The 21199-nt window shown below is 36.2% G+C and overlaps 1 protein-coding gene across 4 annotated transcripts in view; it reads left to right on the top strand.

Annotated features, from left to right (window-relative positions):
- The first annotated feature begins 10771 nt into the window (after positions 1-10771).
- Rhogap102a (Rho GTPase activating protein at 102A) overlaps positions 10772-21199 on the top strand; it is a 61046-nt gene continuing 50618 nt past the window's right edge. For 3 of the 4 annotated variants that reach the window (XR_013079602.1, XR_013079603.1, XM_076764496.1), the window contains exon 1: positions 10772-14699. Coding sequence is in view for 2 of the 4 variants with exons in the window: in XM_076764496.1 (XP_076620611.1) it covers positions 12813-14699 (1887 nt within the window). In the remaining 2 variants the exon portion in view is untranslated. The remainder of the gene's footprint in view (positions 14700-21199) is intronic. The other variant, XM_076764494.1, reaches the window with a different exon arrangement.

The raw sequence follows: 21199 nt of genomic DNA on the forward strand, positions 1-21199 counted from the left end.
CGCGAACTTGAAAATCACCGTGTTCGAAATTCTGTAGAATTAATTTGCGTGTCACGAGGTTGCAATCGTGCGATATTCAGCTGTTTGTTATGCTGGGTTAAGCTCACGTGGCGAGGCAAGTGATTTTAAATAAGCTTTGGCCGCGAGTTCGACCGAAATAGCGACAATCAGTCGATGACACTGCGCGTTGATCTTCGGTGACGGCTGGTTCGACATCGGTCATCAGCCAACTTGTCCCGCTCGATCGTCATCGATCGATGACGCGGCCGTACGTCTTACGATCGACGACTCACTCTACTTCCACGTCCACGTGTCTGCTTTGCAGTTAGTCATTGATCGTAAAAACGTAGTTGAGTTACGCAGTTAAGGCGATATTTCCATTCGGCGATTTTTAAAATAAACAATTATTGTATAACTATACGTCTATCGTTTCGAGTGGTTGCCATAATATTATTTCAATAATAAATTAAGAAAATGGTAATTGGTCACAAATGTATTATAAAATTTGTATTGTATTATTATTAGTATTGAAAATATTACCCTGACATATTATAATTAGACATTACTTAAATGTAATTTGAAATGAAAATTATAATTGTATTTAGATTTAGACATTTTATTATTGCAAATTATTTGTTCGGTTTCTTTCAAATTTTATGTAAAATGACAATTATCCTTTAAATTAGAATTATGCCAACGTCTACAATAATATTATAAAACGAACTTTTGACTTTACGTGATTACTATCTTGCCAAAACATAGTCATATTAATTACGATTAATTTTGCAATCTGAATATCCCTGGCCATATTTTCATTGACACTATTTTATTGTCACCGACTTTCGTCGACGCTATTTATTTATCAACGGGTTTAAATCACCGACAAACGTTTCCTGGACATTGTAATAATTCATACTGTTCTACAGACACAGACTTTCACCGACGCTATTCACTTGTACCGTGTATGACAAATTGTTATTATTCAATCAGTGCTTTGATGCGTTTAACCAAGTAGCAGGAATTCTGGCTTTCGATTGTGATAATTTAAATATTTGCATAGATGGTTTTGCGTGTAGAATATATGAAATTAAAAAAAGTTAAAGTTTCAAACGAAACTAAAGGTGCAAAAAAACTATAAGCCACACTGAATTAAACTTAGAAACACATACAACACGTACATTTAAATTCAATATGTGTTCTGATTCAATCTGGTTAATATATTTCTATAACATACGTTTTTAATTTCATTTCATTACTTCTCATTTGCATATCATTACTTTCGTTTAACTCTTTCTGGAATAAAACTAATTAGTTTATCTTTTGATAACTTCACAAAAAATTGGATAATACCTTTGTCATATACAACTCTTAAAATGAAACATTTTTTATTGTTCTATTAGTTGTTTTCTCGAAAAAGAGTATTGTAAACTTCTCATGTTTTTCTGAATAATACTTACGATATGTAATTAGTACCTTATATCGTACATAAGTAATTTCATTTTAATACGAAAACGTAAAGTGCAAGCAATCTGCACGAAAAAGCTTCATTTCTATAAACGTCCATAGACGAGTTAAACATTTTTAACGCTCGTGCACACTAAATAATATAAGCATAAAATTTTATCGACGATTTATATGTATTTAACGATAAAAGAATTCGCTCGTGTTCCGTCTTGGATATTTCTTTCGTTCGTTAAAAAAGCTTTTAAGCGGTTAATTCGCGTTGTTTTCCATACACTCGGCCGCCTAAGTATTCCTACAATTACCGTTTAATGGTAGCTTTATCACGCTCGTCAAGCCCCTTCCGTTTTTTGCGATCGATAATAGCGTGTCTATCAACGTTCATATACGTGTTCAAACTATCATAAACGTAAAACGTAAATGTAAATCATGAACCGTTGCTGGCCTCCATAAACACGCGAATGTGATCGCAGAATTTTATCTGAAATCCCTGACCGTGAAAGCGCAGCGTAGTTAAACTTTCCCGAGCGAGTATTATATTAAAATAATTCAATTTCACAATTTAATATCATGTTTGGCCCAGACAGTTCGTGTCTACCTACGCGTATCTCCACTTCGTATTTAATACGTTAAACATTTCTAAATACTAGAGAAGTTCATAACTCGAGTTTAGATATCTTTTTCTCTGTGCAAGCGATTGTTCTTGACGTTTTCATTTTATTATACCCACGTATAAAGAATGGTTAATAATATTGAGATAAAAACGATAAGACTACGTCGTAACAGAATTTGATTGCACTTTAAAAATACCATAAAAATTGGAAAAATTAATTACGAGAATCCTTTGACATTTGTAGCGTTTATGTTTAGAATTTTTTTGTAGTCTTATCAAATACTCATCGATTTGGTTAAAGCTAACAATCATGTGTAACAATTTTTTACTGGTAGAGGATCTGTATACAGGGTGTTCGGCCACGCCTGGGAAAAATTGTAATGGGAGATTCTAGAGGCCAAAATAGGACGAAAATCAAGAATACCAATTTGTTGATTGAGGCTTCGTTAAAAAGTTATTAACGTTTAAAGTTCTGCCTGTAGAACAGCAATCTGCGTACAGCTGCGTGCATGTGATAGTGGTTCTCACTCAGTATGAGAGACCCTACTCACTGACTCATCGACAGCTTTACAGTTTTCTGAGTGAGAACCACTAGCAGCTGTTCGCAGGTTGCCGTTTCACAGATGGAACTGTAAACGTTAATAACTTTTTAACGAAGCCTCAATCAACAAATTGTTATTCTTGATGATCGTCTTATTTTGGCCTCTAGAATCTCCCATTAAAATTTTTCCCAGGGGTGGCCGAACACCCTGTATAATTAATGAAAAGAATTTGATAGAAATACACAGAAAAGTTTTGCGTATCGATTAAAATTCCTTTTCTGTTACTTAAAAACTTTGGCATGATTTGTTTAAATGGCAGACATTTCTTCCACGTGTGGTCAAATAGGCGCGAAAGATATGTGTACACTCTTGAAAGCATACTCTAACTCTCGGAAGTGCTTTTAACGGTGCGTGCCTTTATATTAGATTATAGCTCTCTTACGTAAATTTGACGAATCGATTTCCATCGAGTTAAAACGAAGAGAAACATCGAGCACTTTATCGAGTACGCTCTCGTGAGTTTGTACAATTAGGATAATTTTATAGCACATTCATTGGCTACGCGTATTCGAAAAATTTCGATAATACCGTACGTAACATTATACGATCGTATTTGTTGTTAATTTCCATTGATTTTTACGATCGCGATTTCGTTTAAACGATATGCATAAAAATGTGGTTGGCAATTCGTAGAGCAACTAGGATAATTTTATAGCAGAGCCTGCAATCGAAGCTTACGAACGAATTCGATATTTGCGTACTTAACATTAATACGATCGTACTTATTCGCTAATTTTTCGAGACTTTTATGCGTTTGAATTTATAGAAGAAACAGTATAATTTCACAGCACTATCGGAAATTTTTATTAACTGCTATTAATTCCGTTCGAATAATTCCGTATAGTTTTTTTTAAAAACGTAGTATGCATAAATTCGATAAACAAATATGTAAAATAGTCACGTAAATTCGATATTATTTATTAATTTTAATCGACTCTTGTGTGTCGAATTTGACTTGAATTTGGTACGTGTGAATGTAATTAGTTTTATAAAGAAATTTAATCCCACTTTAATTCTATTTCTTAAGAGTTACAGATATTTTTCTAAACATCATTTTTATTATACCCATATATCTTTGGATTTTTATTCTTATTGTATTTGACTTCTGTTTTATAAGACATAACTCATTCACATTTATAAATTTGTAATTCAAGTGACTACTTATTTTTTTTTCTCTTTCTTTATGATATAACAAAATATCTTATACAGGGTGATTCGGTCACCCCTGGGAAAAATTTTAATACAGAATTCTAGAGGCCAAAATAAGACGAAAATCAAGAATACCAATTTGTTGAGTCAGGTGTCGTTAAAAAGTTATTAACAATTAAATTCACAAATTTCAAATCGTTCTGGAAAAATTATTGTCGGTTGCAGGGGTCAATTATAATCATTTTTGGTGAATACACATACTTCCGAAATCCTACCCACTTTCGAGAAAAAAATTCGAGTAAGAGCTGAAAGTTTTGGGTGAAAAAAAAATTTTTCAAATCGTTCTAAAAAAATTATTTTCGGTTGCGGGGGTCAATTGCAATCATTTTTGGTGAATAGACATACCCCCGAAATCCTACTCAGTTTCGAGGAAAAAATTCCTTACCTTTAAAACGTCATAACTTCTGAACGGATTGGACGATTTTAATGTTTAAAAAAGCAAATTACGCGTATTTTAATGGAGAATATGTACAAATTGTAAAAATATTCGAAAAGTTGGTCCTTGAGCCCGCAAAATGAGAAAAACCCCATAAAAATGGTCCAATTTTCAAATAGCCATAACTCCTACAATTGTGAATATATTTCAATGAAACTTTTTTCTGAACTAGAGCTCATGGGTACCTACAAAAAAGTATTAGACAACTTTTCTGTAGGGCGTCAAATAAAATTATCAAAATTGAAAAACTAATTTTTAAGAAAAATCGACAGGGGGTAGGTGCCTAAATTCTTTGGCGAAAAAAAAATTTCAAATCGTTCTGAAAAAATTATTTTCAGTTGTGGGGGTCAATTACAATTGTTTTTGGTGAATAGACATACCCCCGAAATCTTGCGCATTTTCGAGAAAAAAATTCAGTACGGTCGGAACTTTAAACGTTAATAACTATTTAACGAAGCCTTCATCAGCAAATTGGTATTCTTGATTTTCGTCTTATTTTGGCCTCTAGAATCCTCTATTAAAATTTTTCCCAGGGGTGGCCGAACACCCTGTATACAGTGTATTATGCACTTTTATTATGTGCTTATATGTATAGAAGTGTTTTGTTGAGAATTAAATTTTGTAGCAATTTTTTAAGAGTACGTTAAACTAAGATTAAAGCATATGACAATAAATTATCGTCTTTGAATCGAAAAACCATTAATTTTGCTTCTAAACTATCCATGACGAAGGAGAAGACCAATCGAAACAATTCTGTAGCATAGTGGAAGTACCACTTTCGGTTCACGTGCACTCTAGAGAAAATTATCTAAGCAAGGACGAAATTATCGATGCGTCGTTGGAGTCTCTATTTGCCAGTTTGAAAGACACAAACAATCTATCGAGTACATAGATTGTTGGTTTCTCAAGTGAGAATGCTGGTTTCTCGACGATAAGAAACTTTCGAACTGTGCAGACAAGTGCAGATAAGGCTCGCTAGTAGACACTTGGGTGTCCCAATGAGAGATGCGAACGCTAAAGATAGAGCAATACGCGTGGTGCGTTTGATTTCCTCTCCGGGTCGATTTTTCACCCAATTTACTTTCGTTCGATTCTCTTTTTTGGCGCGTCGCTGAATTTCTAAAATTATTTTTTAATGGGCTTTACTATTAACTGGAGAATCTTTTAATACAAAATGCATAATATTTGCAATTTGATGTATTTTGTAAGCCTCGTCAATCTTTAAATACCATGTTATGTATTTTTATTATAAAAGATCTCTGTAATAGTATAGATATTTGTATAAGAAAATTTTGGAAATTCCAGTTCCAAAAGTGGATGTGTTTGTAAGTTGAGATTGTTTTAAGTCTCGACTACATGGAAGATTAACGAGGGTTCTCTGGATATCTAGAAATAAGAACTGGGTTGAGAAAAGAGGAAATGGGTCATCCAACGGCGGGTGAACTTGTAGAATGTCAAGAAATCAAGTTCAAAGTTCGCGGAACGCCCTGAAACAACTTTAAATACGAAAAAGTTAAAATGAAAACGAAAAGGTGATTTCAATCAGTAAAGGTTTATACAAATCAATTTTCTGTTCTATTTTATAATTTAATTTTTTAATTACAATTAGTGACTGTTTTCCGCTTTTTAACTTGGTTTTATGAGTTGTATTTCTGTTCGAATATAACCAGTACGATTAAACATAAAACAGAAGGCAATAGAAAGATGGAAGTAAATAGGGGATGAAGTTTTATTTCGGGAAACATTGACGTCAAACTAGTTTGATAACAGATTTTTATGGATCGAGGAAATTACGGTTAATGGACTCCAAAAATTTAATGGTGTTTTTTTATGTATTTTTATTATCTCCATTAATCTTCGACCTGTTATATAATCTAATTTCATAAGCGACGTATTTTTGTAAACTAATTAGCCGAATTATCCGTATCGTGTGTGTGATGATAATTTATAACCAGCCGCGGAAAAATGAGACTAAATAAACGTTTTCTCTAGAACAGATCGTCTATTGATTGATTTATTATTGATTGTTGAAAAATTAAGATGTCGTTGTAGTGGTCTTCTTCTACTTTTAAAGTTGTTTAAACTCGTTCGTAATGAAGGAACTCTAACATTAATAAAATTTTACATAACGTTACAGTTAGTAAGAATGCTATAGAATAACAAATGCACCATTCAACTATAAAATATTTCTATTTTTCGCGCTACAAATCTACTTTTGTGAATACTTTTTATACTATCAAACAAAACAGTATATGTTTAGACGAGTAAAAATATAAGATGAAAGATGTACGCTAAGTAAAATAATATTGTAAAGCGTAAAAGTAACAATTTATAATCTTTCAACACGTACTTTTTAATTCAGGAAAAATAACTTCCAGAATATATACGCGTATACAATCCCATGATTATTTTTATTATGAAGCACCGTTCGTAACTTATAGATTTTGTTCGAACTTTTTCCTCAAAAATTATTAATTAAAATTTTAAATAACTAGTTTTTATATTAATAAATATGGGCTTCGATTCTATAGTATATTATACTCTCACAATTTACTGTATTATTTTACTTCGTAAGTTTCTTTTATAACGCTTCTTTAATAACACTTCGACAACGAATTTAGAAAATGAATAATTTTATTTATTTTAGTGTTTTGATGGATTGTATATTTCTGCCGTTGTATGTACAACATTAGACTTAAAATAATATTCGATACGTTTTGATTTCGCGAGGTTCGGTACAGATTAAGAAAATAATTTTCCTCTTTGAAAACAACCTATTAATTCAATCTAAAAATGTTTCGAAAAATAACACGCAACGTTTACAACGTAATTTTGATTTTTTATTTCCTGTCTCATCATTTTTTTTATCTTCAGGTTTTTTTACCTCTGACTGTACAAGTATTTTTTTTACATACGTATTTTCTTCTTTTTTGCGATCGTAATACCTTTTTGTATTTTTTATAATTTATTTCACATACATACTTTTATTGATAAATTTTTTAATTTATTTTTCTGAAGAAGGTCTATTTCTAATTTTAAGGGTTGAAACTACCTTAGATAATTCCAATCTTGCAATACTATCTTCGAAATTATTGAGTACGTAAGAAAGTATTTTAATGAAAAGTCACTTGTAAATACTGTTATCTGTTTAAAGAAGGTTTCTATGATTATTTTATTAATTTCATGTTTCTAATTTTCAATATGTATGCAATACAATATCAGCACAAAGCTAACCTATATCATCTTTTCAGAAACTTTAATATCATAGGTAGTAAAAATGATTTTTTTATTGATGTTTCCCGCCAAAAACTATAAAGAATTAGTTTCACAGCCAATAGTCTTATGTCCAATAATTTTCAAAGGTAACATTAAGGGTTGAAACTTTGAAGATTAGGTTCGTGTCATAAACTCGATGCTAAGAACATACTTACACACATACTTATTGAAATTCTATCAAAATCGAGGGTAAGAGGCTATTCTTTTTTTTTTTTTTTAAATAAATATTTTATTACGGCTATAATTGCTGCTATTAAATAACTTCAATTTAACATTAACCACTATTTGACGTTTCTGGTTCTATTTTGATGCTTGGTGTTCAGAGCAATAGAATCAGAGAAAATCAGAAATTTATTTATCATGGAATTTCAATACATATAATAATTGATGTTTCGACCACATAGTCGTCCTCTTCAGGGGCGAATTCGTTTTAAAAAATGTACAAACGAAAGAGTCTTCAATTAAAATTAAAGATTCATAAACGACGAACTTTATATTTTTATTCGTAATTCTTCGATGTTTATCGTTTCATTTCGCCATGAGTAGACGAATCGTATCGAAAGGAACGCAATCGGTTCGTGAGGTCCGAAAATCATATTTTCTGACCGAGGCGCGTTTGCAGTGTAGAAATTCCGGGGCGCATTCGACGATAAATCAGTCGTCGATTTTCCGCTCGAAAAAATAAAGATTCTCGGCGGACGTAACCCACCACTGATTCACGAACGAGTGTCATATAGACAGGTCGATGTGTGGTACAACTTCTACTAGAACATCGTTTCTCAAATTATACTCCCCTAAACACTACTGTTTTGTTGAAAGAATTTATATAAACATATTAGTACTATGAATATATTTAGCTTAACGCTTTGTGTTGGCTGTGTGTAGTTTTAAAAAAACTATGTGACGTCTTTCTGCCATTGCCACATGCATAATATGTTCTACATATAGTACATAATTTTGTATCGATATAAAAAATCAGTATCTTATTAGCCTGATAGATTTGGAAGAATTTATATAAATATATCAGTGTCATGAATATATTTAGTTTAACACTTTCTATTAGTAGTATAGTTTTTAATATGAAATGTAAAAAAATATCTAACGTCTTTCTGTCATTGCAATATGCATAATATATTCTACATATAATACATAATTTTGTATCAATATAACAAATATTATTCTGAAATAGATTTACATATTAATTTCTTTCCATTAATAATATATTTGTTGTTTAAAAATCTTCGTAGTTGCTAAAGAACGTGTTTCTTAAATGTGTTGCGAGATGAAACGTAGCTAAAAAAGTTTGGGGAACGCTGCACTAGAAATCGAGTCTCGAAATAGTTCTCCAACGTGTAGTACAGTCCTGGGAATATTAGGCAATGCTCCCGTGGCGATTTTTATCGTCCTACGTCACTGGGACCGGTATAAAGAAATGTCCCACATTTTTTTTCTGGTCGCGTTAGGTAATCGGTCGCTTCCTCAACTTCCCTTTCGGATTTTTGTTATTTGAAATTATCCGCTGGAACTTTGGTGCGGCGTGCACGCGGATGTCGATCGCGTTCCACGTTTCTGCTCCTCGTCTCGACGTCCATTTTTTTTATAGATTCTGCATAGGCTCGCTTGAAGTTCGGCCGCTGAAATGTGAAAAAATATTTTTCCATTTACAATTCTAAATCCGGGGAAATGTTTATTAACCTCCTCGGGCCTGCTGTACATTGTAATGCGGGCTTTAAGATTATTCCTTAATGCAAGATAATTGATTTCTTGAAATAATAAACGTCACATATCCACAAATGATCTCTGTTTAACTCTGTAACACCGTGCCAATACATAATTTCTTTAACGATTTCGCCGGGAAATTGTATAACAGAGTGTTTCCAAATTTTTATGGATCGTATCCACCTCGTAAAGTAACGTCTGCTAGCGCAAAAAACAATAATGATTTGTCGACAATATCGGTGAAAAAGGTGACGATTGCAATATTATTCTATTATTAGCTGTAGAAATATTCAAAAGTTCAATGATATATTTGTCATTTTACTTTTATAATGATATTAAGATTATTTAAATATTTGGTGACCACCGTGTTAATGTGTTGAATGAGCGATCTTCCAGTTCATAAATAAGAAATGTTAGATTGATTCGTAAACTAGCCTTTGATTACAAAATCTCTTAATGAATTTTAATTTACGAATGGAACATACACCACACATTCTACAATGTTTTTTTCCTTATTTGCGAAGAAAATTTGCCCAACTTTATTATTCACTACATCAAATAAAAGAGACGTATCAACAAAATTTTTCTCAAATAACTTAAGCATATAAAAACATTGAATCTCGGAAAATTAGAAAAACTGACTTCTTTCTCGTTGTAAGTGTCACTCGTCAACATTTTTGATAATTTTTATAAATGGATCGATTTGAGAATTGCAACATACGTCTTTTAGAACCTTTGGATATATACAATATAAAGACTCTATTATAGTCACCCTGGCACTATAAGTGCAATTACTAAAGTGCTATAGATTCTATAAGTGCAATGACTATAGTGTTATAGATTCTATAAGTACAATTTTTAAAGAGTTATATTATAAACTCTATAATTGTAATTACTAAAATGTAGACGAGTACGCGTTGTAGTAATTGCACTTATAGAGTCTGTAATATAACACTTTAGTAATTGTATTTATATAATCTATAATACTTTAGTAATTGCAATTATAGAGTCTATAATATAATACTTTAGTAGTTGTATTTATAGAGTCTATAACACTTTAGTAATTGTACTTATAGAGCGTATAATATAACACATTAGTAATTGTACTTCTAGAGCCTATAACACAACACTTTAGTAATTGTATTTATAGAATCTATAACACTTTAGTAATTGCACTTATAGAGTCTATAATATAATACTTCAGTAGTTGTACTTATAGAGTCTATAACACTTTAGTAATTGTATTTTCTAGAGTCAGAGAGATTATTACACGTGTACTTGTCTACACTGTAGTAATTGCAAATAATGCTGAATAATGAATATAACAAAGTGAAAAACTCAACTCATTGCATAACAAATTAGTACAGAAAAAGGCGAAAACTGTCGCGACGGAGAGCATTTTTGAAATTAATTTTACCAAGTTTCTCGACTCTGCTCGCGACGTCTGTACACCCTTTCTGTATTCTAAATTATTCGAGCGTTTTTTCCGGACCACCCAGTGCACAATTCACTCAGACAAAAGTTCGCAAGCAGAGTTGCTTGAACCGACGAATTTAGAAATTGCACGTTCGCCAGGAATTTCTTATAGTGTTTGGCAAACAAAATCGATATCGTCGACAGAATCTCCTGCAATTTAGGGGAGTTTACTACTTTGCGCCGCAACCTCTGTTCTCCGGACGCACTCTCGGCGCCGATCGACGTCGCAGTCGATGTCAAACGCTATTGCACAACCGCGATCGAGTCCCGACGCGCACTTAATTATTCCAATGTCGTTATTTTCCTCAAACGTTGCATCGTTCCCTGGATTAAAAAAAAAAGAAACTAACAACGCGAATCCCAAAAACGGAGGAAAAAATATTTTCACCGTCGACTTTGTCGGTCGTCATCTGTTTCCAACATCGTCAAAGTGGGACGGTGTCTTACGAAAACACGCCGAGCGTCGCCGAACGCTGAAAAACATCTCGATGCGCGCACCGTCTGCTTTATCGTTATAAACAAATCGTCAAGGCGGAGACTATCGTACTACGAAATACGTGGTTAGTTGCACATAGGAGGGCTTGCGACTCGCCAGAAAGCGCCCGTCGGTATTTGGCAAACGATGACAACGTCGTCGACACCGTCGTCCGGTCACTCCGTGGTCCCCAGGTACCCTAGACCCGCGGCATCTGCCTTCTTCCTCGGTCCAGGTCCGTCCTCGTCCCCGTCCTCGTCCTCCTCCGTCGCCTTCGTCTCTCTCTCGACCCTTCTTCCGCTTACGTTCTCTCGCTCTTCACTCCTCGTCTCTCTTTTTTGTCTCTCGCGCGCTCTACCTCTCTTCGCGTAAGAGAGCCACGAGGAGAGAAGGGGCAAAAGACGCTTTTAGACACGGAGCGTCCACGAGCGTCGCGACGCCTTGAGAAGCAGTAGTCGCGTACCTTAGGCAGCTTCCACCTTGCCGGCTCGCGGCCCGAACGTAACGTGATTCTCGTCGACGACGTCTGCTCGTTGCATCCTCGCGTACGCGGTACCTGGAACCCGGAAGACGTTCAAGGAGCAAGGACTACCGGGTGGTCGACGCTCGGAGAACGCGTAAAACTTGGAAAGATTCTCGCGTAAAGTCTCCGAAGAAGATCGCGCGATCGGTGGACCGCGAGGATCGTTGTGATTTTGAGGAAAAGTACGCGTAGAGGAGCCGCGATCGGCCGAATAACGGCGGGATCCGCGAAGTCTATATTAATCTGGAGCCCGTTGTTGAAGTTCCGAACGCGGGCCTGGTGGTTAGTCGGCGTAAAAAGAACCGTAAAGTCTCGCTCGCGTGGAATAAAAATAAGCGCGATACGGGGAACCGGGAGAGTCGGATCGGTTTCTGGCCGAAGGGTGTTACGCGCCGCGCGGAAAAGAGCTCGGACGGTTCTCGCCACAACTCGAGGAACAAGTGGCCACCAGTGTTTTTTCGACGCAGGAAACACATACACACGAGGGTCCTTCGTTTACGGCCAAAAATAAGCGATCCCTCGTCCTTCCTAACCCGACCTTGCCGCCGGTATCCTCGAACCCGACCACCCACCGCGAGACCAGCGCGGATTGCTCCGGTGCCCGTAACGAGGCAAACAATTTCGCGGCCTCTGAATCCAGCAAATTTCCACGAAGAGAGCCAGATTCGCTCTCGACGCCGCGACGTCCCCGGAAACTGCGTCACTCGTCGATCAGCCAGAAGCATCGGACGTAATTCTGCCATCATCGCGCCGGACCCCTCGCTGTGACGGATTCGCCAGTGTGGAAGTGCAGTGTCGTGCTCGTTTCACTGGTCGTTCCTCGGAATACCGGTGACGGGGAACACCGTTTGAATGTGTCCGACGAACCGAGCGGTGTGTATCCACGGAGGTTCCGCGGGAATGGTATAGTGTTCTCCAAGTGGACGACCGTGCGAGTCGTCGATCGGTGATTCGGTGTCGGAAACGGTAAAAACGATTCCGCGAAAGTGGTTCGCGTGGCGAAGAAGGAAAAGGACGCGACGATGGCGGAGCGTTCTGGGGTCAGAAGACGTTCGCGTCGCGACAGCACGGACACCGCGGGCTCTGTACGCGGTACACCGCCAGCTTCCAGGGATCGAAGGACCAAACGATCGAGCAAACCGTCGAAGGAGCGATGGCTTCTTACCAGGAAGACGTGGCGGTACATGGCGGACGCTGGGAGACGCTTGATCCCGGATGGCACGCACAACAGGCCCGAGGATATCCCGAAGATCGAGCAATACTTTCAGGAAGTGTGCCAGAGGGAGCCTAGATTTCTGTTGTGGAGGAAGGCTTCTTATCCGGGAACCTTGGGTTTTCGCTCGCAGAGGCGTCGAAGGCTGATCAAAGGCGGCAGTTGTCGAACGAAAGCCAGCTCGGCGGACGAGGCGGACGACGCGAGGAGTCCGCCGCGAGGTTTCGTGCTTCAGACCACCACCGCTGGGAAATTTGATCTGGCGAAAGCCAAACGGGAGTGGCTGTTGGCGTCGGAGGGAGGCAGCACGCCGTCGAGTCCTGTGGAGCGCAGGAAGTTTCAACAGGAGGACGCGGAGGCTAAGGCTCTGGCGGACATGCTGCAGAAGTACCTGAACATGCAAAGCGACGTCGCTGGTACGACTAAGACGGGTGGGAGGTCGGAGATCTCCGGCCAGGCTGAAGGAAAGGAGCCTTTCGACTATCAGAGCCTGATAGACAAGCTCCAGCAGCACCTAGACCTGATGGTGGCCCATGCTAAGCTCGACGAACTGTCGGTGCAAAGGTCCACTTCGGACAAGGACGTTCAGAAGGTTCCCAAGTCCATGCAACCGTATCAGGGCGATTACGTGCACAAGTCGTTGATGGAGACTATCAGTCGTTACTACAGCAAGTCTGGTACCCGGGAACGCGTCATCTCGGACATCCTGACCGATCGAAAGCTCCTAGAAAAATTGTACTTCGATCTGAGGTGCACCAGGGGGTTCAGAGGTCCGCGGGCCACCGGTGCTTACACTTCGCCGTCCAGCCGCTGGTGGACCCATCAGCGAACCAGACTGCCCACGAAGGAGACCGAAGATTGGCTCTCGACTAGAAGAGATCCTAATCGTGATCCTTTTTCGCCACCGCCTCTGATTGCTGTGCAAGAGCCCAGCACCGATCGAGGACCCATAGACGACGGCGTTCAGACGGATCCTGTTCCTAGGGAAGTCCTCGACGCTATCCTCCTTGAAAGGGAAAAGGAAGAGTCGTCGAAGGAGTCGTCTAGCCAGAAGTCTAGCGGACGCAGACGTAGCAGCGTGGATAACGACGACGTTTCACCCTCCGTGAGCGATACCATCAAAAGGTACCTTCGAATGGCGAGAAAGAAGTCGATGGACGCTGACAAAGTCGACAGGTTCAAGCGGGTGAATTACGATAGGAATCTTCGTAACATCAAGGCCAAAGGGGAGACGACGAAACTGAGCGACGACGACGGCAACAACAAGGGTTGCCAAACAGAGGATACCTGGGCCGTTAATTACAGAGAAATGTCCTCCATGGAGAATCCGTTCGAGAATCTCTCCGATGCCGACACGACCACCTCGCCACCGAGCAGAAACGCGAGCTCGAGAAGCAGCATCGACGCTGGCCTCGGTTCCGAGGAACCGCTCACCCCTAAGCATCATCATCAGTCCTTCCTTTCCCATCTCCTACACGGTTCCAACGCGCACAAGGACAAACCGCACTCCGCACCTGGTTCGCCGGCACTCACGTCATCGTCGACAAATTCCGCAGGTGGCACAGCGATGCAGAAGAGCAAGTCCTCGAGCAGCGTGGTGCATCACGGCAGCCGACTGGTGGCCAAGAAGATATGGAGGTCCAGGAGCAAGAGCACCTCGAGGGCGTCCAATCAACCCTCCGTCTGGACGCCTCAGGTGAGTTATTTTTCCTGGTTTAAGCGTGGATTGGCTTTGTTACGTTTGCTGGAGAGTGTGTGTGTGTATGTTTCGAAGCTTTTGGGAAAACGAATCTCCGTTATCTTAGACTTTGATAGGAATGCAAGGGCTGATTTACAAATTTCTTGTAACGATGCTAAAATTGCATACAGACTATCTCTTTAGGCGTTATACTTTTGCTATTATTACGATTTTTTCAATGCTGTGTATTCCTTATTATTTTTAAAAGTTCAAACTTTGATTCAAAAAAAGAAAAATGTAGTCTCCAGAAAGATGGCGTAATTTCTTAAGGGGATCTTTGATTCTGGGATGCTAAAAAAATGAGTTTCCAGGTTCTACATATTTTATTCATATAGAGATATTTATTTGTTAAAGCAATTTATGAACTGATGGTCCTGCGTTAAAAAATTGTACTAATCAAAAACAAATACAACTAAAGAAAATATTGAATATTTTTTAAACGACACTTTTCAAAGAAAAGTAGTAAAAAGTTTACGGATAGGAAAAAGTGAATCTAGATATTACACTAATCATAGTCCTAGCGATATTTACTTTTTACGTGAGCGAAATTTTGCAAAGATTGATTTATCGTCGGAATATTTAGGGACACCAGCTCGGAAAACGTTGTGTTGAGAAAAACGACGTTCAAGTTAAATATCGCGACACACGACTGTTCCTTTATATACTTTATATACTGTAATAATTTTGCTACTAAAATTCAATGATTAGTTTAAACGCATCATGACCTTCGATAAATGTGAACAAGGATACCAAAAAATAAACTGTGTCACTTTTGTGTCGAACCTTCGAGCAAACGCTTCAATTTTTTGCTACACGTGGTTACTTTTCAATCCCTGTAACGTTGTTAATTTTTTGAAATTCTATTTAATAATTTAAAAACATATTTCGAACTACCAAAACGTCATAAAAATAAAAACAATTTTTTGAACGTGTACGAGTAATGTTGTTTTGAGAAAATCAGGTTTTAAATTGAACAAATTTTATAAATTTGTCAATTTTCAAAATGTCTCTGTAATACTTTCGTTTTCAAAATTTCAAATTTCAAGTAAATGCAAGAAAAGGAACATTAATTTTCTTTATTTTAATGCTAGATAGTCTCTTTAATGATGAAAATGATTCTGTTATAATACCTGATAGATTAAAAGAAGCATTCAGTAAAATAAACAATACGAATAAGATAATGCAATTACTCAAAGATACATGTGCTTGGACAAATATTTAAGAACACATAAAAAACGTTAATGATTATAACTGTCTGACTTTAAATAAAAAAGGGTTCTTGTTTATTTGTTTTATCTACATGTTCCTTGCTTTGATTTATTAAAAGACGATAAAAAGGTATAGTGTTAGATTAAAAATATGATACGATTAATACATAAACGTATGAACATATTTTTCTGTTTCTATTCGTTTATTTTTACGGAAATGGAATATTCTAGAATACTTTGAAATTACGATATAGTTATATTAATGTTATTTCGTGTTTCACAAAGATCATTTACTAGTCTGTTAAGATCAGATTTAATTGAAAATTTAAAATACGTTCGATCATACGTAATATGGATAACCACAATTTCTTTGACATTTCTTTTTAAAGCATCTTATTTGCGTATTGTAGACGGAACAAGAACGTATCTCAGGCGCTATATATAGAGTTTTGTCTTGCCAAAATACGTCTACGAATAATTTGCTTAAACCACCTGTCGCTGCATAGCTGAGAGTGTCCATCTCGTTATAAGAAAGAAAACAAATTAATGGCGTTGCTATTAAGATCCACTGCGAAAATATACTGTCGTTATAAATAACGGTACACGGCCACCGCTTTCTTAACAATAGTTAAAAATTCACCTTGCTCGTTACCATTGTGCAGACACTTTCAACGTGTTTGCGCGTGAAATATGTCGAATCTCTACGCTTCAGTACCCTACTTTCTTTCGCGAAACTTGTGTTATTTGTCTCATTCTTTACATTTAACCACTTCTTGCATCGTAACGATCAAAAGTACAAGTTTAAGTACGTGAAAACGTGATATATAGTAGAGAAAGCAAGGTGAAAAGTCACGGTTCAGCAAATTATTATTTTGCAACCTGACCTCATACGTATGCATATCACGTTTTTGCAAAAGTAAACCTTCCGTTGCAGTAGTTCTCAATTTTCTTGGCCCGTTCGCGTTATTTTTCATACGTCAGAATGTCCTTCTTCCCCAAATAATAAATCGCGTTGTATAGAAATAAATATTTAAAATACTTCGCTACAGATCTTGTTGAAAATGCCCTTTGCAGATCGAATGAAATTAGTTTCGTCAGTTTTTGTTTAAAATGACACAAAGCAATTTATCTCCATTTGTTTGAGAGTTGAAGAACCTTAGAAGAACTTATACAGGTCTGTCAATTACGAATGAAAGCAATGTATGAATAGTCTATCATCTTTTGGTAAAAATTCTGCGATTGGTTTTTTAATTGAAAGATTGAATTAAAAAGAAGCTAGAAAATTTTATAGATTGTACATAATTTATAGGATTCCAGGCTCTAGCAGAGGATAGTTCCTTTATCTTTTTCTGTCGTTTCCAATATTTTTCCTCAGACTCCAATATTCTTGTACATCCAATGGAACGAAGTAATATCAAAATTGTAAAATACAGTACAATCTCTAAAATAACAGTCGAATAATCGTCTCAGTATAAAACAGTGAAGTTCTTTGCATCTATCGTAAAATACTGATACTTTTGCCGATTTTTTTTTAAATTTCTCATTTCTATGAATCCTGTTTCGATTACCTATTTAAAAAACGAAAGTGACGATTACATCCCTGTAAAATATTACAATAGGACACTACTTCTCGTATACTTAATTCTTCAATTGCTTTGCAACGAATTTTAAAAAATTGTTCACGATGAAAATTCCAAATGGCTCGAACGGAAAGTTCCAAGATGGGGTGTATGTTGAGATATTCCGAGGAACGTGGCATAAAAAGGGTCCTCGAGCTCCAATTAGACTGCCAAAAGGGAAAGGAAAAGCACCACTGATTTAACGTAAAGTCTTCGAGTTAATTTCTACGTCATTTTCAGTAAACATACGATCTTCGAAATTCGAGAATTTGATCCCATGAACGTAGGATTATCAAGATCGTACCATGGTTTCTACTCTCGAGCGACGTAGTTTTCACTTCTTCCGATTTCTTCGATCTCGAGTTTTCTTCGTCAATCTGTGTTTCGACGGTTCGTCTATTTTTCTTTCTTCCGGCGTCGTTGGTGTTTAATATCCCGTGTGACCAAGTATTCGGACGATGTGAAAGGGGAAAAGAGGTGGCGCGAGAATAAGAAGAAGAGGGTCGACCTTGCGGCAGGCGATCTCGTTAAGCGGTAAGCGCGATAACCAATTTAGGGCCTCGGAATTTCGCCGGCGCCGCCAGAAATAGTCAGCCAACGGCGGTGTGTATGAACTATACTTAACCCCTGCTACTACTATTACGTGTACAAACACACAAGCCGCTCCTACTACCGCGCGCATGCAGTTATACTACAATGCGCATGATTGCGAATAAATTTATTTATTTCTATTATTTTACGATTTTATAATTAGGGAAAAATATAGAAATTTGAGTACATAATTGATGACATATATTGGACGAGTTATAAAGATTACTCTTGAAAAATTATTATTATTATTTACTGTTTCATCGCGCTGTGTATTGTTTTTATTTAACGATTTTATAATGAGCAAAATATAATTTATAGAAATTCGAGTACATAATTGATGACATAAAGGGAGCTCGGCCACCTCAGGGAAAAATTTTTAATAAGACGAAAATCAAGAATACCAATTTGTTGATTGAGGCTTCGTTAACAATTTATTAAAAAATTAAATTAAAAAATTTCAAAACATTCACGGAAAAATTATTTTTAGTTGCGGGAGTCAATTACAATCATTTTTGGTGAATAGACATATCCCCGAAATCCTACGCACTTACGAGGAAAACATTCTTTACCGAAAATACAATGTTTGACCATGAATGATGATTCTCCTCAAATTCAGCGAAATTGAAAAGTTTCAAATCGTTCTAAAAAAATTATTTTTGGTTGCAGGGGTCAATTACAATCATTTTTGGCCAATAGACATACCCCCGAAATCCTACGCATTTTCGAGAAAAAAATTCCTTATCGAAAATATAATTTCTGGCTAGAAATGTCTGCCCGAATTTTCATGCGAATCTTTAAAACGTCATAACTTCTGAACGGATTGGACGATTTTAATATTTAAAAAAGCAATCAACGCGTATTTTAGCGAAGAATATGTAGAAATTCTAAAAATATTGAAAAAAGTTGCTCCTTGACCCCGTAAAATACGAAAACCCCCATAAAAGTGGTTCAATTTTCAAACGTCCATAACTTCTACAATAGCGAATATATTTCAATGAAACTTTTTTTTGAAGTAGATCTCTTAGGTACCTACAGAAAAGTATTAGACAACTTTTCTGTAGGGCATCAAACAAAATTACTAAAAATGAAAAACGAAGTTTTAAGAAAAATCGATAGGGAGTAAGGTGTCTAAATTTTTCGACGAAAAAAAACAATTTCAAATCGTTCTGGAAAAATTATTTTCGATTGCAGGGGTCAGTTACAATCATTTTTAGTCAATAGACATATCCTCGAAATCCTAACCATTTTCGAGAAAAAAATTCGTGTAAGTGCCTAAATTTTGCGACGAAATTAAAAAATTTCAAATCGTTCTGAAAAAATTATTTTTGGTTGCAGGGATCAATTACAATCATTTTGGGATAATACACATATCCTCGAAATCCTACTCAGTTTCGAGAAAAAAATTCCTCACTGAAAATATAATTTCATTCTATAATACTACTTCTAATTTTAAAGCGTTGCTTATTTTTTATTCTTTATTAATTTAAATATTAATTTGTAACATATATTTATAAAGTGGAAAATTACTTTGAACCTTATTTGTGACAGTTTCCCATTTTAAAGGCAATGATTATTACAACCCGAATAGAATTCAATTAGAATATGTTTCTAGGAGAAGTGTAGTATATTTGGGATACCAAAGTATCTAAAAACTACTCGTGTTATTTAATTTGTAACACCGCATATAATAACGAATTATTTGTTAAATTTCCGACTCGATTTTCAGAGTGAAAAATTAATTTCTAAATTAAATTCGTAAAAGTTTTTCCACAAGTATTTTCACAATGTAACCAAACTTATTTGCGTTACAATATTTAGGCAGATTTACTTCGGAAAGTAGCAGAGAAAGCAAGGTGAATGGGTGAATTTCAGCGAATGATTGTTTTCCAAGCTAACTCTCCATTTATAAAATCGTCGTGAAAGTTTTCAGCGCATATCAAGCGTGGTCACGATGCTATTTTGTCGTACAATTTGTTACTCTACGACAAGAAGAGAGAAAACTTAAAAATATACCGCGCTGCGAGTGCGCGCTATTCCCTTCTATTAGAAATAAACAAATTCGACGTACGCGATCCATTACTCCGAGCGAATATTTGTTTCTACGATAAAATGTGGCGATCCAAAGTCAATTTGTCAACGATGCTTTACCGGAATCGTGCACGAGCAATATTCGTTGAGTTTTGTGAAATTTACACTTTAGCTAGACGCGATTTAAAATTCGTTCTGGAGCTGTCCACGTAATATACAGGGTGTTCTTCGTAGTATAATCTGCGAGGGGACGATTCCTCGTGAAAAACAAGTCGAAAGGAAAAAATAAAATTTATTCGTACGAAGCTTCGTTTTCGAGAAAAGTTTCAAAAAATATATTGAGGTGCGTATAATATTCGAGTTGAATTTCGGTGTAAGTAGAAACAGTGGGTAGTAGACAGACATGTCAGTCCAACTTGTATTCAATCGTACGCGTATACGCCATATTTAATTATTTAATAAAAATTCAATTCGATTATCTTAAAAAGGAAAGCTTATTAACAATTTTATTCTACGTTTTTTATTTATTTTTTCAAGTAGAATCATCCCATTCCAGGTTGCACTATATTAGAAACGCTTTGAAATTCATTCAAGGATACCAATCAACGGCACAAAATCTATAAATTAATTTACCATTAATTGTATGAAATAATATCTATCATTACATAAATATGTCTACCATTAATCTACCATTAATTCTATGGAATAATATAAAGTAATCCAAAAGAAGAAGAAAAAGAAAATAGATTTTTAATTAGAACGAGCCTGGCTATATCAGATACTAAAATAACAGAAAAAAGTAAATAATTAAAGTAACGGTAAATAGAAACTTTGAAGTATAATTATTAATTTTTTAGTTATTAAATATAATAAAAATAAGACATTGAATTTTTACCAATCGGTTAAATAGTTTTTAAGATATTATGGAAACAAATTATACGCGTTAAAAGTTTATTTATCATTTCTATAGATTAAAAAATACGAAAGCAACTAACAGTAGGGACACAGGATT

The sequence above is a fragment of the Colletes latitarsis genome, chromosome 4, assembly GCF_051014445.1.
Source record: "Colletes latitarsis isolate SP2378_abdomen chromosome 4, iyColLati1, whole genome shotgun sequence".
NCBI classification, from domain to species: domain Eukaryota; kingdom Metazoa; phylum Arthropoda; class Insecta; order Hymenoptera; family Colletidae; genus Colletes; species Colletes latitarsis.